Here is a 20,842-nt window from a genome sequence, read left to right as displayed (position 1 = left end):
GCTAAATGTTTTGGTTTCGATTCTAGCTGATGGCACCCAAGTCATTTGTATTTCTTTTTTACTCGAAAACATTACTATATATTGGGTACAATATTGAAAGAAATTATCAGAAATTCTAGTGTAATCCTAAATTTAGGGTTTCTTTTGCTGTGTACATCTGAATTTTTAAACTATTTGCTGCTTGTAGTTGGAACATGGAAGGGATAAGTTTGTGTCCAAGTGATAGGATGACCCATCTCTGTTTTATTATCTATCATCTATTATCAATAGATCATCTATTATTTATTATCTATCATCTATGCAAATGTGTGCCTGCTGTTATGGTCTTTCACAAAGAACAAGCTCCAGTTGCAATCATCACCATTACTTACTGGAATAGATAGCAAAATAACTGCGTGCATTTTCTAACATTTCTCCTAAAACAACCACAAAACGACTTTTCACCTCCAAGTCAAATTTTGAACAAGTTGAAGTCAAATTTTGAATAAGTTAAAGCCTTGAAATTTATTTTTTTGTGTGATCTGATACAAGAGGCAAACACTAAAAGACATCTTTTGAATAGAAAAGAAATTTTGGATTATTTTAATTCATGCATTGTAATCAAATAATAAAATAAAAAGATTTAAATATTTTTTTTTTTTTTTACAAAAGATATATGAATATACAGCTCAAAAAGACTCCAAAAATTATTTCTGAATTCACTGATTTTATTTTTGGAGATATTGTGATGGCATTTGATTCATATAGATATGATAACATAATTCATAATTCCCAAATGTAAAGTTGTTATAATAAATATAAATTTTAAAATTAAAAATATGCTAAGAACAAGTTCAACAAAATGAAAAAAATAATTTTATTCATATAATCTGATTTGAACAATTATAGAAACGTTTATGAGATCTGTTTAGTCCCATTCTTCTTCTTCTTCTTCTTCTTCACCATGATGATTATTTTGAGGTTGTGGGTTCTCAATAGGAGGTGGAACAGGTTGGATGTGTCCCATAAGATCTCGCATAGCATCCAATAAAGTCTCAATACTCTGTGTAAGATGTAATCCTCTATTACCTCCAGCAGCACCCATTTCTTCAGGAATTGTTTCCTGAAATTAGAAATTAAAAAAAAAATAAAATACAATGACACTATCTCAATAAGGAAAATTCTACAGCAGAAGTTTTCTTCTATTAAAGCATTTTTTTTTCAAACTTTTTCCAGTTGCCGTCCTCCTTGACTTCTAAATATATTCGTAGCACCCCCCCCCCTCCATAAACACATGCAAGTTTTTTTTTCTCAAAGTGAAAACAACTAAAATATTAAATACAAAATATGTACGTCAAAATTAATTCAATAAGCCATTTCATCTACTCCTCACAATTACTGCCAATACACATATAAGAACAATTTTTGTTTGGTTCAAATTTAAAACAAAGTATGTGTGGAAAAATTACTAATTCATTTAATAAACTATTTTATTTTATATACAACTAAATGTTTTCATAATTACCTCTACTGAAATAGGTGTAGAGATATTAGTTTTTTTTTGTTTTTTTTTTTTCACATACTGCTTAAACTTACTGAGAAACTGAGATCTTGACATTCTTTTGCATAGAAAGGAGCAAGAAAACTGTACTGAATTCCTGCTCAATTAAATACGATGTTAAAAAGGAAATGAAATATATTTTCATCTTGTTCCATTATACTGGATAAGAACTCAAAGATTTATTTTAAATACAACTGATGAAAGTTATCTTATAAACCAACTTTTCAATATTTATAAAATGAACACAAGCAAGATGAAAAAGTTGATGGAGTGAACTCATCTAATTGAAAGCTAAATTTTGTTGCACAATATTTTTTCAATGTTTTCAATTATTTTAATTAATCTTTTTTACATTGGGTTATCGCTGAAAGGAATAGCACCTGACTACAGACACAAATCTTTATCTGTATAAGAGTCAAATATGTCTTTGCCCCATCTAGGGTAGTGTCGTTCAGAGCACTCTTTCTTGCCTTGATAGAATACAAAACTGAACTGACTTTGCAATCTAGTGAAAGTAGGTGCTTCTCTATCCTATTTTCATGGTACGTGCTTGACTGACCTCAAATATCTAGTTCCAACCATGTAAAATATTCACAGCAAGAACTTCTCTAATTACCGAAAAGAATTTTCCACTCTTTCTCTTTGAGTCTAAAACCAAACAGAACTTTTATGAACAGAGTTTCTTTCCAAGAACTTCCCATTATGGAATATGATACAATGGAATTGCTTCTCTGATGGCTACAATATAGTTGCCTTCAACTCCAATATTAACAAATACTTGTTGATCCTTTCTCTTAAGCAATTAAGTCCTGTTCTTTTCAACCATCATATCCAATCCTCTCATAGTGTTGTTCATCAATCCAATTGATAATCTCTTTAACCTTTATCCTCGAGTGGTCTAATTAGAACATAAAAATAATCTTTTATCAATAAAAAATATTTTTAAGCTTTTTGTGTATTTGTATCAATTTTTTAGAAAAGAATTTATGTTAATATTATTACGTTGACAAGAAAGTTCTTGCAGTTTTTAATTTTTAAATTTAGATGAACATATCTTGACTCAAATATTTATTGATCGAAATAAGCACCATCAGAATCAACACACTTTTGCCAACGTAAAACAAGTCTATTTATGCCAGTAACGTAAAAACTTGCGTTCTAATGGCGATGAAGTTGCTGAAGGCATTTTTGATATCGCTTAGGTTTTTGAAGCATTTCTCACGCAAAAAGTTGTTGAGATGCTTGAAAAAGTGGTAGTTGGTCTGGAGAGTATGGTGGATGAGGCAGAGTTTCGTAGCCAAATTTGTTCAACTTTGACAGGGACAATTAAGCAATGTGCAGTCGGGCATTGTCGTAGAGGAGAATTGGGCCTTTTTTCTTTTCACTAATGCTGGGTGTTGTTGTCGAAGTTTCTAATGCATTTTATCTATTTGTTGACAATACTTATCTGCTGTAATGGTTTCGCCTCCAGTCAGAAAACTATAATCAATGAGACCGGTTGCAAACCACCTAACAGTCAGCATGACCTTCTTTTGGTGCAACTCTGCCTTTGGGAAGTGTCATAGAGCTAGGTTGGCATCTAACCACTGAGCTGAGTGTCACCAGTTGTCGCAAAGAACCCACTTTTTATCGCAAGTCACAACCTGGTCAAGAAATAGGTCATTCTTGTTGCGTAAAAGGGAAAATGGTACTTCATAATGGCATTTCTTTTGGTTGGTGTTAAATTCATGAGGCACCTATTTATCAACATTTTTGTCTTTCCAATCTCTCTTAAGTGGTTGGAAATCATTGTATACGTTACATCTAATTCAGAAGCAAGTTCTTGAACAGTTGTGCATGGATTGGCTTCAACTAAGGCTCTTAATTGATCGTTGTTAACATTCGATGGCCGACCACTATGTTCATCATCTTCAAGACTCTTGCCACTGCCACAAAATTTCTTAAACCTGGGCCAAACACTTCATTGATATCAGCGGCTTTTCAGCCTAGCTTGAACTGAAATGAGAAAATTGTGCAAATTTGCTTTTTTTCCATCTTGTATTCAATGTTGTGAAAAAAAAAGATATAATTGTTTTAAAATGATTGTAATTTAAACAATTAGACAGAGTGAAAAACGCTCTTTTAAAATGATATATAAAGTAAAGGTATTATAACAAAAACTTATTTGAAAATACATCATTTGAAATCAAAATTCGGTAAGAACTTTCTCATCAACCTAATACTTTTTTTACAAATAAAAAACATCAATTTTACAAATTTTAAATAAATTGTCTCTTTCTTTTCAAGAGTCTAAGGAAATTTTTGCCTGGCCCTCCCTTAAATTACTCATCCCTGTAATATATATAACAAATATTACAAGACTAGTAGGGGAACTAGGCCTTTCTGAATTGTAAAATACACTTAAATATATTTCAATTCATGCAGATTTTGTATGTACAGGATGGAACAATAAAATTGTTGTCATAGAAAAGACAACAGGATTCCATTTCTGTTTGATGAAAGCCGGTTTTCTTTTTTTTTTTATGTTGCAGACCATCTACTAGTTGCCAGTTGTGCACAAATCGGAGATGTGCCACAGTACAACTCATGTTCTCTACCAATCCAAGTTATGACAACAGGACCATAGTCAGCACCTTCAAAATGCAAATCCGGACTTTTCAATGTTTGAGGGCACAACTCAATGCATCGGACGACCCTTTGGGGGTGGTAGAGCGAAAGCCCAAGACCGAATACACTGCCAGGAAAACCCAGACCAAAGAGTTCATCGAAAAGGTCCAGGCCATTGATGAAACTCCCCAGCAGCCTATTTGGCAGATTGCTCAAGATTTAGGCATCTCACACACAATTGTGAATGCATGTGTAAAGGATGACTTCAAGTGTAGGTTCTACAGGTGCCAGACAAGCCAGATCTTGACTGAGAAGACAAAGAATCTCAGGCTAATCAAGTCAATCAGGTTGATCAATGAACTGAAGCATCTCAAAAAACCAAACATGCTCTGGTTCTTTTCAAACGAAAAGAACTTCTGCCAGGTCTACATGCACAACAGCCACAATCATCGCTGGATTGCCACAAATAACAGCCATGGTTATGGTCTTTGGTGTGGTTTCATTATGCCACCTCATATATTCGAAATCAGTTTAAAAGTCAACACCAAAGTGTATCTGCATGTGCTGAAGAATGTGGTGATCAATCAGGTGGCCGTTGGCAAACCCTGGATGTAACAGCAGGACTCGGCACCAGCCAACTTTGTACCCTTCTCTCACTAGCGTAAACCCACTGGACTACTTTGTCAAGAACATCACCAACATGACCTCTCACAACACCAAAACCAGCCTGATCACCACCATCTACTGAGTATTCGCTAACCGCCCACCAGCGCTTGTGAAAGAGGCATGCTCCCAGTTCTGAACCCGTATCGAGGCGGTGATTGAGGCTGAAGAAACAAATTGAATTTGGGCATGCGCAGAAAAAAGTAAAAGTAAGTTGGCAAGTTGAAATGAACATTTTACATTTTAACTTCCCATGCTTGCATGCATTATTCATCCATCCAAACAAAGATTTTACTCATTAGTGTAAGATTACTATTTCCTGTTAATTTCAGTGTTATGTGACCAGTAGTTTAAAAGTTTATCAGTTAAATATTTACAGACACATGCACATACATCTACTGTTTTATTTTTATAGATTTATCCACATATTTTGTCTTAATAAGATGAAGCAATTTGCTTAGATAAATCCCAAAATGAGATCACTTCACGAGACTCAACAGGCTCCATTTTACACCTGACTCAGTTCAAATTAGTTCTTTATATAAGACACCACAATTAGTTCAGAACTTTTATTTGCTACATCACCCTGAGAGATATAAATCATTGCACATGCAAACTTTCAGCTAAATCAAACAACTGGGAGGGAGTCAGAGGCATTACTTATTGAACGCCCACTCATAAAATGGCAAATTACAAAGTTTCAATGATGGGAGAAAAATGAGAACATCTTTACATATAAGAAAAGTGTTGGCATTTTGTTTCATGTCTGAATCATATTGTAGAAACTAGAAAGCCAAATAACAATGTGTGTTTGTGTTCTTTTTTTCTTCTCCAAAATAAATTATTTATCTTAAAGAATAAACAAGTTTTCAACTCATAAAAAATCTTCAAGTTCTGAAAAAAACCTGTCAGTACCTGATGAAGACTTTTTTTATCCTGGTGATGGAAAAGTGGGTGACAAGGATAATGGTGACATGGCAGACATAGTTATTTTAGACTGTTAAAGAGTTTGACGCCATCAACCATTGTCTGCTCATACAAAAACTCTTCGCACATGGTCTAAACGAATTGGTCATCCACTGGATTTGAGCGTTTCTGGTGGGTCGTACCTACCGAGTCCAGGTGAACTGCAGTCGGTCTTCAGAGGTAGGTGTTAGCAGTGAAGTCCCACAAGGGTCAGTGTTTGGACCAATCCTTTTCCTTCTATTCATCAATGGCATACTAGATGCAATGGTGGTAATGTGCTGCTGTTTGCTGACGACATAAACTGGTGACCTGCTGCAAGCAGATTGGCCTTCTTCGGTCGAATCTTCAGTGTGCATGGAAGGAAGTGGTCAACCGCATGGGATCTTGACTTCAACGTCGGCAAATGTTGCCACATTGCAGTTGGTAACTCATTAGAGTCGACACTTACTTTCAGCGCTGCAGAAAACTCTCTGGCAAACGTTTAGGAGACCAGAGACCTCAGAATGCTGGTTGATTTTGCCTTCAAGTCTTCGAGTCACTGCATTCAGACTGCCAACACGGCAAGGAGTATCCTTTTTTCTCATCAAACGCTCCTTCACCAACCTCACTCCGGAGATCTTTCTCCTTGTGTGCATATCGCTTGTCTGACCTGTGTTTGAGTATCAGATACAGGCATCATCTTAATACCTGGTTCGTGAGATTCAGCATCTGGAGCAAGTGAAGAAGCTGGCGACCAGGTTGATGCAAGGTTTTTGTCATTTTCTTTATGAGACTTATCTGCGGTGGCTGAACCTTTTTTTGCTGGAGTGCTAAAGACTGAGGGGCAACCTAATTTTAGCCTATGACCATTACGACCTCCTTCAGGATCTTCTCTTCACCTGACACCCGAATGTGAACTAAAAGGATACAACCTAAAGCTGTTTCATCAGATATTTTGGCTAATCAACGAAAAGTCGCATTTTCAATCTGCGTATCGGCTCACTGGAATAGACTGTCATTTGAGGTTTTCATCACACCAACAACAGATCAGTTCAAGACAAAGTTGGACAGGTGCTGGTCAACTGTATTTCCGACCATCTAAATTTGCAGCGCCTCTCCCTCCTTCTTTATTCGCTTTCATTTTTTCTCTCTTTCACTCTCTCTCTTTCCCTTAAAAGTGACAAAACATGTAATATTTTAACCTATGCTGAATAAACTGAATTGATTTGAATTGAAAGCTTCTTTGTGCTTTAAAATAAATATTTTATTTTGGAGAAAAAATATCCACAAAACACACTGTTATTTGGCTTTGTAGTTTCTATAATATAATCTTTGCATGTAAATATTATAAAAGATCTTGTGCCAAATACATGTACTGGCATTCACACAGTGTATTTGTCAAATTTATCAATGATGTTGCTTATTCAGAGTAAAAAAATAGGCACACATCAATTTAGGCTCATTGAAATATTTAATTTTTTACTTTTTGAATCATTTGTGATAAGTGCACTTAGCAAATAGACAATGCTATTTTTCTGCAAATACATAGTTGGCACAAGATCTTTAATAAAATCTATACCTAAAAATGTTCTGCTCTTCAAATTATTCTAGCTCTGAACTTAATAAAAATGTTAGGAATATTTTACTTACATCAATTGAAAAATTTGGTAATAAAGATCGAAAGAAATTAGCCACACTGCTACTGTTTTCCACTCTTCGATTCCTTCAAATGAAAAAAAAAAAAAAAAATTTTATGCAGTTTTCAATAAAAATAAAAATTCAGATTAATATTTTGAATCATTTAAGTGAACTATACTGATATTCCACTATATATATATATATATATATATATATATATATATATATATATATATATATGGTTGTACAGTTGTTTCTTAGATATGAATTCATTATTTATCAAAAAGTGCTTGATTAACAAACAGAGCATCTCTGGTCCCCCCTTGCTAATCTTTCACAAAAAACACCTGTTTAGCCGAAACCACTGTCAATAAATTTCCCCATTCTTTATCTGTGCCTAAATCAAAATGTAGATTCCATGAACAAAGCTTCTTTCTTAGAAGCGCACGCCTGTAGAACTCTTCCATTTGCCTGTTTCCCACCTGACTACAACTTGGATGTCTTCAAGTCCAACATAAACAAATTCCTGACAAACCACCCCCTTAAGACACTTTATCAAATCTCCATTACTAACGATTACTATGATATTATCCCATTGATTACTGTACACGCAATAACCCTTATCCCCGAGTGGCTTCCGGGCTTTGATAAGTGGTGACTACCATGTAAAAAAAAGAGTATATTTATTTATTTATACAAAAATTATTAGCTTGATAAGTGGTGATTACCATGTAAAAAAAAAAAATGAGTATATTTATTTATTTATACAAAACTTATTAGCTACATATGTGCATATATGTTTCTGCAGTGACTCTTTGCAGATAAATTGGGTCATTAGGCCAACACCTTCCACACTCAACATTTCTGTATTGTAATGTTAGTAAATTTAATACCTACTTTACATAAAATTGAAAAAATAAAATTAAAAATCTAAACATCAAGTATAAACTGAGATGCTAATAGTTGCATGTTCTACATCAAGGATGCATAACAATCCAAAAGAATGCAGTAAAATCATATTCACACATCCTCTTGACAAAAATCATAATTTTCATTAAAAAACAAATAAAAATGCAATGTACGCAAAAATCCTCCAGAGACGTGGGTTCTCTGCAAATTGACCAAAGTAGTTTTGTTTTGTTTTTTTGTAGCAGTAAATGAATTTTACTTTTTTTTTCTCCCACCAGCATTTCAAGTTAACTGTAAACACAATTGATCTATTACCAACTAATACTTTCTTTGTAACTGAATGGAGTACAAGATGAATGCTTTCTCATCTCTTTCCCCAGTCCATAAATACATCCTAACTTTAAATTTGCAACTTAATTTATAAATTTGTATTATATCTTCTTCAGTTAGGTTTCTAATTTGATTTCATAATAAAAGCTCATATACTGTTTTTTTTTTTTTTTTAACAAATAACAATTTATTAACAGTTTTTCTTTTTCTTGTAACTTATTTTTACCTGGTTTCAAAAGACTAATACTTATTTATAACTTTTTGAAGTACAATTCCTCCCTTTCTATTTAATTTTTAAACTAAAGGAACATTTTATTTAAGTGAAGATCATTACAACATTATTTACTGGAGATTCAAATAATGTTTACATTACTTCTATTACTTGACAATAGATGTTTCTTCTGGTTTAGTGGGGCATTATCTACTAGGACAGTGGTTCTCAACCTTTTTCACTCCATTCCCCCCTTCATGAATTCTCAACATTCGTGTGGCTCCCCTTCATTTTTCTCCCAAATCCCACCCTGCCAAAAAAGGCGCAGAAAAAAAAGAATAAATAAAATGTTGATGAAAAGAACACCCTTGCTTTATTACAAAGTTTACAGTCATAATTATCTTATATTGATAGATTTCTGTGATATGCTTAACTTACATCACTAGACTACAAAAGACTAGCAGACAATAGTAAATTTGATTTGGATGGGAGAAAGTTCAATTAACCTCTGCATACTTTATCACACATCAGTGGGAAGGCTGATATTGTTTCTTTTCAGTCAGTTGACGAATCCGAGGTTGTGTCACTGACAATGCACATCTCATGTCGGGGTCCACATCCAATCGGTTGCGGCTCTTATTCTTGATTTGTAGAAGGGTGGAGAAACCAGACTCACATAAATAGGTAGTTGAAAAAGGCAAGAGTAGTCGAAGTGCAATCTCACTGACTTTTGGATATGACTGATGCATCGAACACCAGAATACATTCAGAGATTTTTCTTCATAGAGATCTTTGGCAGCAGAATCATGTTTGAGATCAAGGAACTCGTCCTGAACATCACTGGGAATGGTAGTAATATCAAGAGTGCCAGAGAATGGATTCCTTACCAACTTCCCTTCTTCCTCCTCGAATTCTGGGAAGTACATATTAAGTTCACTTTCCAAGGATCTCAGATGCTGGGTGATTTCAGTTTTAAGTAATGGGTCAAGCAGACTATCTTCTTCATTCTCGTCAAGGACAGCTGAAAGGTTTTCAAACATGGCAACATTCCCGGCACCGACTTTCCTTTGCCAATTCTGGAGCTTGGCAAGAAATCCACGAAGACAGTCCATCAGGTGAAACACATTTCTTTCCTTGCCCTGTAGTTTCAGATTCAACCTATTTAGCTGCTCAAATATATCTGCTAAATATGCAAGACGTGGCTCCCACAAAACCTCATTGAAGTGACTCAACAGATCATCTTTCCCTTGCATTTCCAGGAACAATTTTAGCTCCCCCCGAAGTTCAAACACTCGATTCACAACATTGCCCTTGGAAAGCCAGCGCACTTTGGAGTAAAAGAGGAGAGCTTCATGCTCCGAATCCATGTCTCTACAGAGGTTCTGGAAAAGGCGAGAGTTCAGAGCTCCAGCTTTTACAAAGTTGACGCATTTGACCACTGCCTCCAGGATCTTGCAAAGTTCATCAGGGAGGGTTTTCGACGCCAGTGCAAAACGATGGATCATACAATGAACCCCCTTGGCATTCGGAGCTACTTCCTTGACACGCTTCTGGAACCCTGATTTTGATCCCAGCATCGCTGGAGCCCCGTCTGTACAGACTCCACAACAATTTTCCCATGGGATCCTGTTAGCTTTGAAGAAAGAAGATAGCTTTTCCATCACATCTTCAGCTGTTGTGGTGGTCTCAAGCTGTGTACATAACAGATATTCTTCCTTGATATCACACAAGAAAATATACCTAACAAACACGAGTAGCTGTGCACAGGAACTCACATCCGTTGACTCATCCAGTTGTATTGCAAACATACCAGCTGGAGACGATTTGATCTCCTGTATCACTTTTTCCTTTATGTCATCTGACATTTCATTAATTCTCCGCTTCACTGTGTCGTTTGACAAGGAAATTTGTTGAATTTTACGTTCATTTGCATCTCCAAGAACACGCTTGACCATCTTTAAAGTACATGGCTTAATTAAGGTTTCACCAATTGTGTGGGGCTTCTTTTGCTTCGCTATTTCAAGGGCAACCTCGTATGATGCCTCAACTACACTTGAGGTCTGTTGTTGGAAAGCACCAGCTGCATCCAGTTTCTGTTTTCCGAAACTACTTTCATGGCGCCTGAAGAAATCGGGGTCTTTTTCAGCATACTGTGGATGGATGGTCTGCAAATGATGCTTCAACTTACTAGGCCTCATAGAATCGTTCCCCAACACTTTGAAGCACAGTACACACTGAGGTTTCTTGATGCCATCAGCGAGAATTGATGTAAATCCGTAGCTAATGTACTCTTCACTGTACTTCCGCTTCTTAGTAACACTAGTAGCCATCGCAAATCTAGGGAAAATAAAGAAGACAGACCATCAGAACAAACATTAAGTGATAAGACAAAAGAATGATAATGAAGGACAGATAAATAGGACAAGTGATAAAATGACAAACACACAAATATCCACATACATAATACATCCATGGACTCACACATTAAGCACACACACAGTCATACACAAACATACACAGAGAGAGTAAAGATGATAAACATTCACACTCAACCTAGCAAGCTGAAATGTACTTTCTACAGCAAGAACACACCTCCTTTGACAAGCACTGCCCCAATTGAAATTATGAGAAGAATAGCGAGTCACATCAATATTAGCACTAAAAAAAAAAAAGCAGGAATACCTGAGTAGGGAATGAGCATGAATACAATGATACCAAAAAATAAGAAAATAATAAAGGAAGTGCACAAATATTTCACACACGAAAACAGCGACCGCATTTATAATTGTCGAACAAAATAAGTAAAACAGTATACAGTATGGTTCAGAATCAATTATACCCACATGTTTACGTGCTGATATCCAAGGCCACACTGAGATAATTCGATCACCTCTCTCCCACATACATACACACATACATACATACACACGTACACACACATTCGTAACAATATTATGTAGGTAACAAAATTTTATTGTCAACTTAATCAATTAAAAAAGAAAATTCCACCATGGCCCCCCTAAATTATTGCCATGGCCCCCTTGGGGGCCATGGCCCCCAGGTTGAGAGTCTATGTACTAGGACTTCTAGGTTAGTCAATCACTTGTCAAGGAACATATATATATATATAGCTGGGCAGGGGAGAAGGTTGTCATTTTCTGTTTTTTAATTTTACTTTTTTCATAAGTGTTGTAACAACACTTATGAAAAAAGTAAAATTAAAAAACAAATATGGATTTCAATATATTCCAGACCAATGCAGGTTAGATAGAGCTATATACAAATAAGAAAAGGACTGCTATAATCTGCCTTCACTATAAACTCCCATTCAGATACCATTACAGTTGTTATCAATTGTCACTAAGACAAACAAAAGTCTTTTCTTTATATTTAAGCATCAGGCATATTTTGTTAAATGTAACTATTGTATTCTGCAATTTAAAAACGGCAACACACTGATATATAAAAATATATCTTTATCTTTAGTTGGTTGTTAAGGAGATGCACACATAATTCAACAAATTGATTCTTCTCACAATATCTTTTTTTAGTTAGTATTATATAAGCATTTGCGACCACCTAAAGCACTTATTTCCAGATGGTATTGTCACAGGCATTTTATTCATCCATTTTTATTCACTGGATTGGCCTGACTTTGATTATGCCTGTGTAGCCTTTTGCCAAAAATAACCTTTTAAACATCATAGTTTTAATTTTAATAGTTTTAATTAAATGACAATTTCAAGTTTGTTGCTTCTTCACACAGGTGCATGTCAGGTTCATAATTTTTAATCAAATGACGTTTTGCTACATTTGATAATGTAGGTAAATGCTTTTGTCAAAAATGATTTCTCAGCACACACTGTCCAAAACAAAAAATAATCATTAAAATTTTGAATTTAGTTCAAATATGTTATAATATCTAACTTCTATATAATACTGCTAATTAAAACCATTGCTGATGACAACATACTCTATTGTAGAAACGAGGGCAGAATGACTGCACATATCCAACACAATATCTGAATCCTTAGAAAATAATCTAGAGTCTATAGTGCAATTTGTAATTGAATGATTTGATGTTAATTTGTTCTTAGCCAAAAGGCCAAGGAACCATAAAAATATTTTTAAATGAAAAAAAAAAAAACAACAAAAAAACTGATTTTATCGGAAATCTATTATTGTCTTATCTTTTAATTGGATGGATGACATCAGCTCTGTTAACCGGTTTGTCAGAAATTATCTTCTTTTTTAAGGAAGTTGAGGGAATCCTCTTAGGTATTAAATCGTGACTACCGTAATATGATGGCCTAGCGATGACTATAATTTAGTCTGGTGACGTCATGAACATCGGTCTATTGAAATTTGGTCACGTGTCTCATGACTAAACGGGAAGTTGGTTTAAAGTTTTGGAGGGTAAAATAAATTTAAACATGCCGTCGAGATGTATAGTTCCAAAATGCTGAGGTAACTATGAAAATGGACCAAAAGTTACTGTGTTTTCATTCCCCCCCCCAAAAAAAAGGAAATAATTTACCAGTGAATTAATGCAATAAAAAGAAAGTATTTTACTCCATCTAAATATAGCAGAGTAAGTGTTAAAATGTTTGAGATATTTAAAAAAAAAAAAAAAAAAAACGCGCCTTTCTTTCTTTTTTTTTTTTTTTTACATGGAGTTCACCACTCATCAAGGCCCAATGGCCACTCAGGGATAAAGGTTATTGTGTGTACAGTAATCAAAGGGATAGTATTGGAGAATTGGTAAGGTGTCATTACTTAGGGGGGAGGGGCGGTTCATCAGGAATTTGTTTGTGTTGGACTTGAAGACATCCAGGTTGAAGTCGGGAGGGAAACAGTCAAGCGGAACAGAGTTCCACAGATGTGGAGTTCTAAGAAAGAAGCTTTGTTCATGGTATCTACGTTTTGATTTAGGCACAGATAGGGAGTGGGGAAAATTATTGATGGTTGTTTCAGCAAAACGGGTGTTTTTTGAGAAAGATTGGCGAGGGGGGACCAGAGAATGGAGCTCAGACGAGCACCTGCCATGGAAATAACGATAGAACAATGACAGGCTCGCTACGTCTCTTCTATGGGAAAGAGGTTGCAGGGTAGAGAAAAGGGCATCCCCCACCAAGCCACGGAGTCTATTTTGTACTCCGTCAAGGCAGGATAGGCTGTTTTTTGCAGCCCCCGCCAAGATGTGGCAGCAGTACGCCATCTTTGGACGTACTTGGCTCTTATATAGATAGAGAACTGCATCAGTAGTGAGATATCTTCTGGAGCGGTAGAAAGATCCCACCATTTTCCCAGCGACCTTGGCCACAGACTTGATGTATGTGTTCCATTTAAGATCAGGTGTAAAGGTCAATCCCAGGAGCTTATCAAATCCTTAGACGAGAGCCATCCATTTCAATTGATGCCAGATGGGGATCAGAGCGTTTATGATGTAGAGATAGGAGCTTGGTCTTAGATGCATTAAAGGTAACCAGCCACCTCTTTCCCCACTGTATCACGTGCTCAAGATCAGAAGAGAGAGAATCAAAGAGAACATCATCATTTACGGCCTTTGATGTGTTACCATAGATGATCGTGTCATCAGCATAGATGTCAACGAAAGATTTTAGTATGTGTTTTGGGAGATCATTGATGTAGATCAGGAAGAGAGTTGGGCCCAGTATGGACCCCTGAGGGACTCCAGCATTAATACTGCAGGCCTCTGATTTTTGCCCATCAACAACTACTCTTATGAGCCTATCTGAGAGAAATGACTTAATGATAGAGAAAACATTTCCAGTTATACCGTAGCTGGAAATCTTGTGTAGTAGGTCTTTATGCCAAACCTTATCGAAGGCCTTTGATATGTCGAGAGCAATTGCCCTAGAAATGAAGCCTTTGTCGAGAGATTCGCTAATCCTATGATTTTTTTACCACATCTGCTGTAGATCTAGCAGAACGGAAACTATATTGCGTGTCGCTAAGAAGGTTATTTCTGCTGAGGTGGTTGACTACTTCTCTATTTATTGTGGATTCCAGCAACTTACTCATGACATACAGGAGACTTATTGGTCTGTACTGAGAGGGGGATGACTTATCACCTGAATTCTTAAATACAGGGCATACTGATGAGGATTTCCAGGGTGTTGGAAAGCACTTGTTCTTAAGGCAACGCTTAAACAGTTTGGAAAGTATGGGGGCAAGTTCTGGTTGTAATTTTTTTAACACTATAATTGGAATACCGTCGGGACCAGTTGCTTTACTGGAGTCAAGGTTCTTGATTAGCTTATTTATTTTTTTAAAACGTATTTTAAAATAAAAATGAAAGTATGGATATAAAAAATGAATTTTACATGTAATTTAAGTTATGTGCTGAAATAATAAATTATTATTTAGAAACTTATTTAAAATGGGGAGTATGGTGAAAATATTATGTACTTTCACCTAACAATTTAATAAAAGCGATATCATAAAAACGGAATTCCTTGTTTAAATAATTCTAAATAAGAAAAATCATTTATCTTTTTTACTGTGCAATATTTATATCAGCATGAAATAGATTAAACTTTTTTTAAAAGTTTATGACCGTTTTTGTTATCCCAAAAGCTTATTAATAATTATTTGTGGCAAATGTCGTGGCCCCTGTAGATGTCAGAATTTTGGAGAATATACTTCCAAAATAAACTATTAAAATTGTTTAAAAAATAATAGAAATATTTTTTATTTAAAAAAAGTGTTTACAAAATGCCAGCAATAAAAAAAAAAAATATTTCTATTATTTTTTAAACAACTTTAATAGTTTATTTTGGAAGTATATTCCATAAAGAAAATAAACAACCGGAGAAATTACAAGTTTTGTACATGTTATTCGCAGTTTTGTGTTAGGATTGTCAAAAATTGCCGCAAAATTCTGATACTGCTAGTGGTGCTGTAAACGAAAATAACGTTTAAAATTGCAGCAAATGAGTAGTTTCCAAGATTTGAAGAAATGTTAGTTTTAAAAAATGGGAGATCACTTTTCTATAAAAATTTAACGTAAAATGAGCACCCACTTTATGGCCATCGTTTTTTTTTATAGGGCGCTTTCTTTTTAACAAATAAAAGCGAAGAAAAATGTGTATGGCAACCTTTATGTTGGGGGTTGGGAGTCAACGTACAATGAACATAGCTTAATGTAAAATGAGCACTCCCTTTCAAAAAGTGTAAACAGAATTTTTGTCGGGGAGAGAGGGTCAACTGTAGGTGCTCATTTTACGTTTAGTTGTGTTCATTCCTACATCAAAGAGGCACTTCGCCTTATTTGAGGCGAAAATGTAATTTTTAAAAAAATTGCTCATTGCCCATGTAAAAAAAAAAAAAAAACTGGCCATAAAGTGGGTGGTCGTTTTAGGTTAAATTACCCCCCCACTTTTTTTTTTACTAACATCTCTTTATTTCTTGGAAACTACTAGTTTGCCATAATTTTAAATATTATTTTCGTTTTCAGCACCCCCGAAAACCTATGAAAATGGTAATTTAAAAGGATTTTTCGAGAGTGAACTAATTCTGCCCATTTACCTTATTTTTTTTATTTTATCGGTTTTTGCCATGTAATTTTCTTCTTTTTTTTTGTATTAAGTCAAACATGGTACGATTTTCTTTTAAATTATTTCTTTAGGTATGTGAACTTCATTTTCGACCTGAAGACATCAGCATTTGATGAAAGGACTGGAAAGACAATTAGTGTTAAATTAAAAAATCCCTATCTTAAGTAAGGATGGTGCTATTCCTCGAATATTACCAAACTGTCCCTCCTATTTATCATCATCAACCACTTTTAGAGAGTCTCCTAATGCAAAGAAAATGCGTTTAAAAAATTTTGCTCTTAAGCGTGCATTATGTGAAAGTGTTGCTGACGAGTTAGAGTTCCGGAAACGTAAAACTTTCCATAATATTGATGATTTAGAAAAAAAATTAACGTTTATAGATAAAAATTATTGGACTTCTATTAGGCAAGACAATACCATCATTATATGCCATATAAAGAGATGTCCATGCCCAAAAATAAAAATGTCTACGGTGATTGAACCGGACTTGGCCGTTAGAGTATTCTGTAGTGATGTGGAAAGAGTACTATAGGGGAGTATAGAATTCCTAAACATGTAACAGAGGAAAATACTCTGCAGATTTTGATGGAAAACATGAAAAAAATGGGCATCGAAGAATAGGAAATGAAAACTAATATAAGTTCTTTATTAAAATTAATCTTATCATTTTTGCTATTTATGCAAGATGAATCATTTAAATATTTTAATGCCATTAAGTTCATATATGAACAAATTAACATAATAACAATGAATAAGGTTAATTATTTGAGTAAAATGATGGTATTTTCTTCCTTATTATATAACTGCTCCCCTAGCGGGTACAGACTGTTAAGAGACACTAAAAATGTGATTTTACCATGCTATTCAACCATTCGAAGATTAACCTTATCAATTTCTATAAATCCTGTCATTGAACAACACAATAACAATTTTCTCATGTATATTAAAAGTAAGTTCAAGTTACTAATGCAGAATGACATCACAGTATGAAATACATCTCAAACCTTATCTTGATTATAAAGATGGTAATATTGTTGGCTTAGCTAACAACAGCAATGAACCTGCCACAAGTGCTTAGCAGTGTATTCTCACAATATAAGGATGTTGTGCATGTTATGCCAACTAAATGTCTTCTCGCTGAGAACTTATTTGACATTTAAACATGTAATAATTGACTTAGAAGATATAGGGTTTAAGGTATTATCTGTTATAACAGATAATAATGCAATAAATAAAAAAGCTATGTCTTTCTTTCCATCAAAGCTTTCAATTGTATATCCCCATCCAGTTAGAGTGTATAGCCCTCTTTTCTTCTTATTCGACTCAGTGCATATATTAAAATGCATTAGAAACAATTGGCTTGGCCAAAAAGATGAATGTAAATGCATGATGTTCCCAAAGTTTTGTTATAATGGAAATCATGAATTAGATAACATCCAAAGAGCTCCATTTTCTAGTTTACATAAACTTTATGCCCTAGAATCTCAATCACTTGTGAAATATTGCTATAAGTTGACTTGAAAAGCTCTTTCTCCGACTACTTTTAAAAGGCAAAATGTTAATTTGGTTTTGCAAATTTTCAACGAATATACTATTCAAGGTTTGCTAACCTTAGAAAAACAGGAATGCTTGCCAAATTATGCAGAAATCGCAGAATACATTCAAATATTTTATATTTGGTGGACAATACTGAATGTGAAAACACCATATAAAGGTTGTCGACTTCGTAATAAATATGCTAATCCACTTACATTAAATAGTGATAATTATAGTTTCCTAAATGTGTTCTGTGACTGGTTAGAAACTTGGAATAGCATTCCTTGAAGAACTGGTAAGTTAACAAAGGAAACATATACTGCTTTGCACCATACTACTTACGCAATTTTAGAATTGACTAAATATTGTATAAATGTACTGAACATGGTGTATATATTACCAGGAAAGTTTCAGACAGATAACCTTGAGGCAAGGTTTGGCCAGTATCGACAACTTAGTGGAGATCAGTATAATATATCGATACATCAGGTTTATGAATGTGAAAAAAAAAAACTCAGAATGTTGTCAGTTTTACAATTGAGCTTACCAATTAATAATCAAACTATTGAATTGAAAAATTTAAAAGAAACTAACTGGGATGAAATGACAAGAGAGCAAGAGTTACATGTTTATAAATTTAACATAGATGTAACAGAAGATGATGTTAATCAATGCAAGGAAGTACTTCCTGTTATATTATACTTAGCAGGTTATTGCTGTCATGCAGTTTTCAAAAAACTGAAATGCAACAGTTGCAAAAATTTAATATCCGGGAAATAGCTAAATTAAACTACTACTTTCAGGGTATTAACAGAGGTTCTCTGCTATACCCAAATGATATAACTAATAATTTTGTCTTATATAATTATATAGTTATAAACAAACTTACAAAATGCAATTCTTTTTTACATTCGATTCATCAGAGAAAATTAGCCATGTACATAACGTTAAATATTTTGGCTGATCAAAATCGATTATTTCATGTTGACTCTTGTGATGAGGGTCACATTGAAAAAATGCTGATATGGAGTTCATCGAATTCCCTTATAAACAATTTTTGTCACAAAGAGAATGACAATATTAGTAAAAAAAAGAAATATCAGAAAAAAAAAAAATTCAAACTTTTAATTAAATTCTACAATAGATTTTTGAAAAGTTTTAATATTCAATGTTTGAAATATTTCTGCCTTAGTAACTTTGTTTATATGAACATTTGTTTGGATTTAATTTTTAACTTATTGTTTGGGTTTCAGTTAAACTAATTATTCGTTATTCAGTTAAACTAATTTATTGTTCGTTTTTCAGGTAAACTGATTTATTGTTTGTATTTCAGTTAAACTAATTTATCGTTTGGTTTCAGTTTTGATTTTTAAAATATTGTTTTTTATTTAAAAAATATTTATTGTTCATTTTTATTTATTTCTATTGAATAAACTTCAGTTACATACAAATCAAATTGTATTCCTTGTCTTTTTAAACTTTTTAACAACTTTTCTCCCTTTCAATTCGTTTTTTATTATTAATATTTTTATTATTAATATTGGATGAGTTTCAGTACAAAGTATCATGTTTATCTTTTTTAATCCAATTTTGAAGTTTTCTAACGCTTTCTGTAAAAAATGTCTGCTCATTATCGACAGTCTGTGTTCCACTTATCTTGCTTGCTAGGACCTATGGCAATGACGTCATTTCTCAGCTGACAGGCTATCTATGACGATGGTCACAATTAAATCCTCCTTTGGGGAAAAGGTAATATATTATATCTTCCTAGAAACTTTATGCTTTTCTTCCCCCCCCCCCAATTCCTTTATTTTTGAGGAGCGGGTATACTATATATTCGTTGCTCATGACATCATCTTCTCTGAATTACATGGGGGTGGGGGTAATATCTATTCTGTTATCATGATATCAGCCTTTCAGATATTAAATCCTCCTTTAAAGGATAAGTAGTATACGTTCATTCACCATGATACCATCCTCTTAAGCTAGCAAAATATATATACTTAAAAAAAAATCCTGCATTTGTAAACATGCGCATATATATATTAAAAAAATTGAGAGAAAAAAGAAAATTCAAATGAAAGGGGGGATACAAAGAAAGAGAGAGAGAGAGAGAGAGAGAGAGAGAGAGAGAGAGAGAGAGAGAGAGAGAGAGAGAGAGAGAAGAGGGGATTTAAAAATAGGAGGAGAGAAGGAGGTGATATAAATAGAGGGAGAAAGCAGGATAAATAAAGAAAGAGGGTGAGAGAGAGTTAGTATAAAAAAATAGGGTGAGGGGGAAAGAAATTAAACTGTAAAATTCAGAGGCAAACCTTTGTGTTGGTCTGCTATATGTTTCAATGTTATCCTCAGGGGGTAGAATATCATGGCTCATAATCACAGAATTTGTCACCTCCTACAATAGAGAAAGTTTGAAGTAAACTTGACTTTTATAATGCTGAAAACCTCAACTCGATCATGCATCCCATATAATTTTTAGAAATGGATTTCAGTTTATTTTGATTATAGAAAATACAAAATATTTGTAATTGGGCAAATATTCATGAAGTTTTAAAATACAACATAAATTAAAGTCATTTATATATTTATATTTATATATTTTATATTTATATATTTACTAGCGGGGGATACCCGGCGTTGCCCTGGTGTTTGGAAGTGTGTGTGGTTTTGGGTAAATCAAAACGGGGGGGGGGGGTAAAAAAAGAAAAGGCTTTGGTAGGTGAGTATGAGAATCGAACCCGAACCCTTGAGGCAAAGTTGGAAATTAAAGTGTGAAAAAGAACGTACGACGTTAACCATTGGGCCACCACGAAATACTAACGGAAACACATTTGAATTTATTTAACTATTTAGAATTGGCAGGTGCACATTTTAATGAGGTCA

The 20,842-nt window shown here is 34.2% G+C and overlaps 1 protein-coding gene across 4 annotated transcripts in view; it reads right to left on the bottom strand.

The window, feature by feature from the left end:
• Positions 1-832: 832 nt before the first annotated feature.
• The window catches only part of LOC145270457 (ribosome quality control complex subunit TCF25-like), a 178,181-nt gene continuing 158,171 nt past the window's right edge, over positions 833-20,842 (bottom strand). For 2 of the 4 annotated variants that reach the window (XM_080126184.1, XM_080126134.1), the window contains 4 exons: positions 20,272-20,354; positions 11,032-11,180; positions 7,406-7,478; positions 833-1,102 (listed from right to left, as the gene is read on the bottom strand). In XM_080126184.1, coding sequence (XP_079982310.1) covers positions 895-1,102; positions 7,406-7,478; positions 11,032-11,180; positions 20,272-20,354 — 513 coding nt within the window. In that variant the 3' untranslated portion in view covers positions 833-894. The remainder of the gene's footprint in view (positions 1,103-7,405; positions 7,479-11,031; positions 11,181-20,271; positions 20,355-20,842) is intronic. The other 2 variants (XM_080126240.1, XM_080126299.1) reach the window with 2 other exon arrangements.

The sequence above is a fragment of the Euprymna scolopes genome, chromosome 1 (genome assembly GCF_053919585.1).
Source record: "Euprymna scolopes isolate OS-2025 chromosome 1, ASM5391958v1, whole genome shotgun sequence".
Lineage (NCBI taxonomy): Eukaryota > Metazoa > Mollusca > Cephalopoda > Sepiida > Sepiolidae > Euprymna > Euprymna scolopes.
The sequence above is the reverse complement of the archived record's forward strand: the minus strand, read 5'-3'. Positions and strand labels throughout refer to the sequence as shown.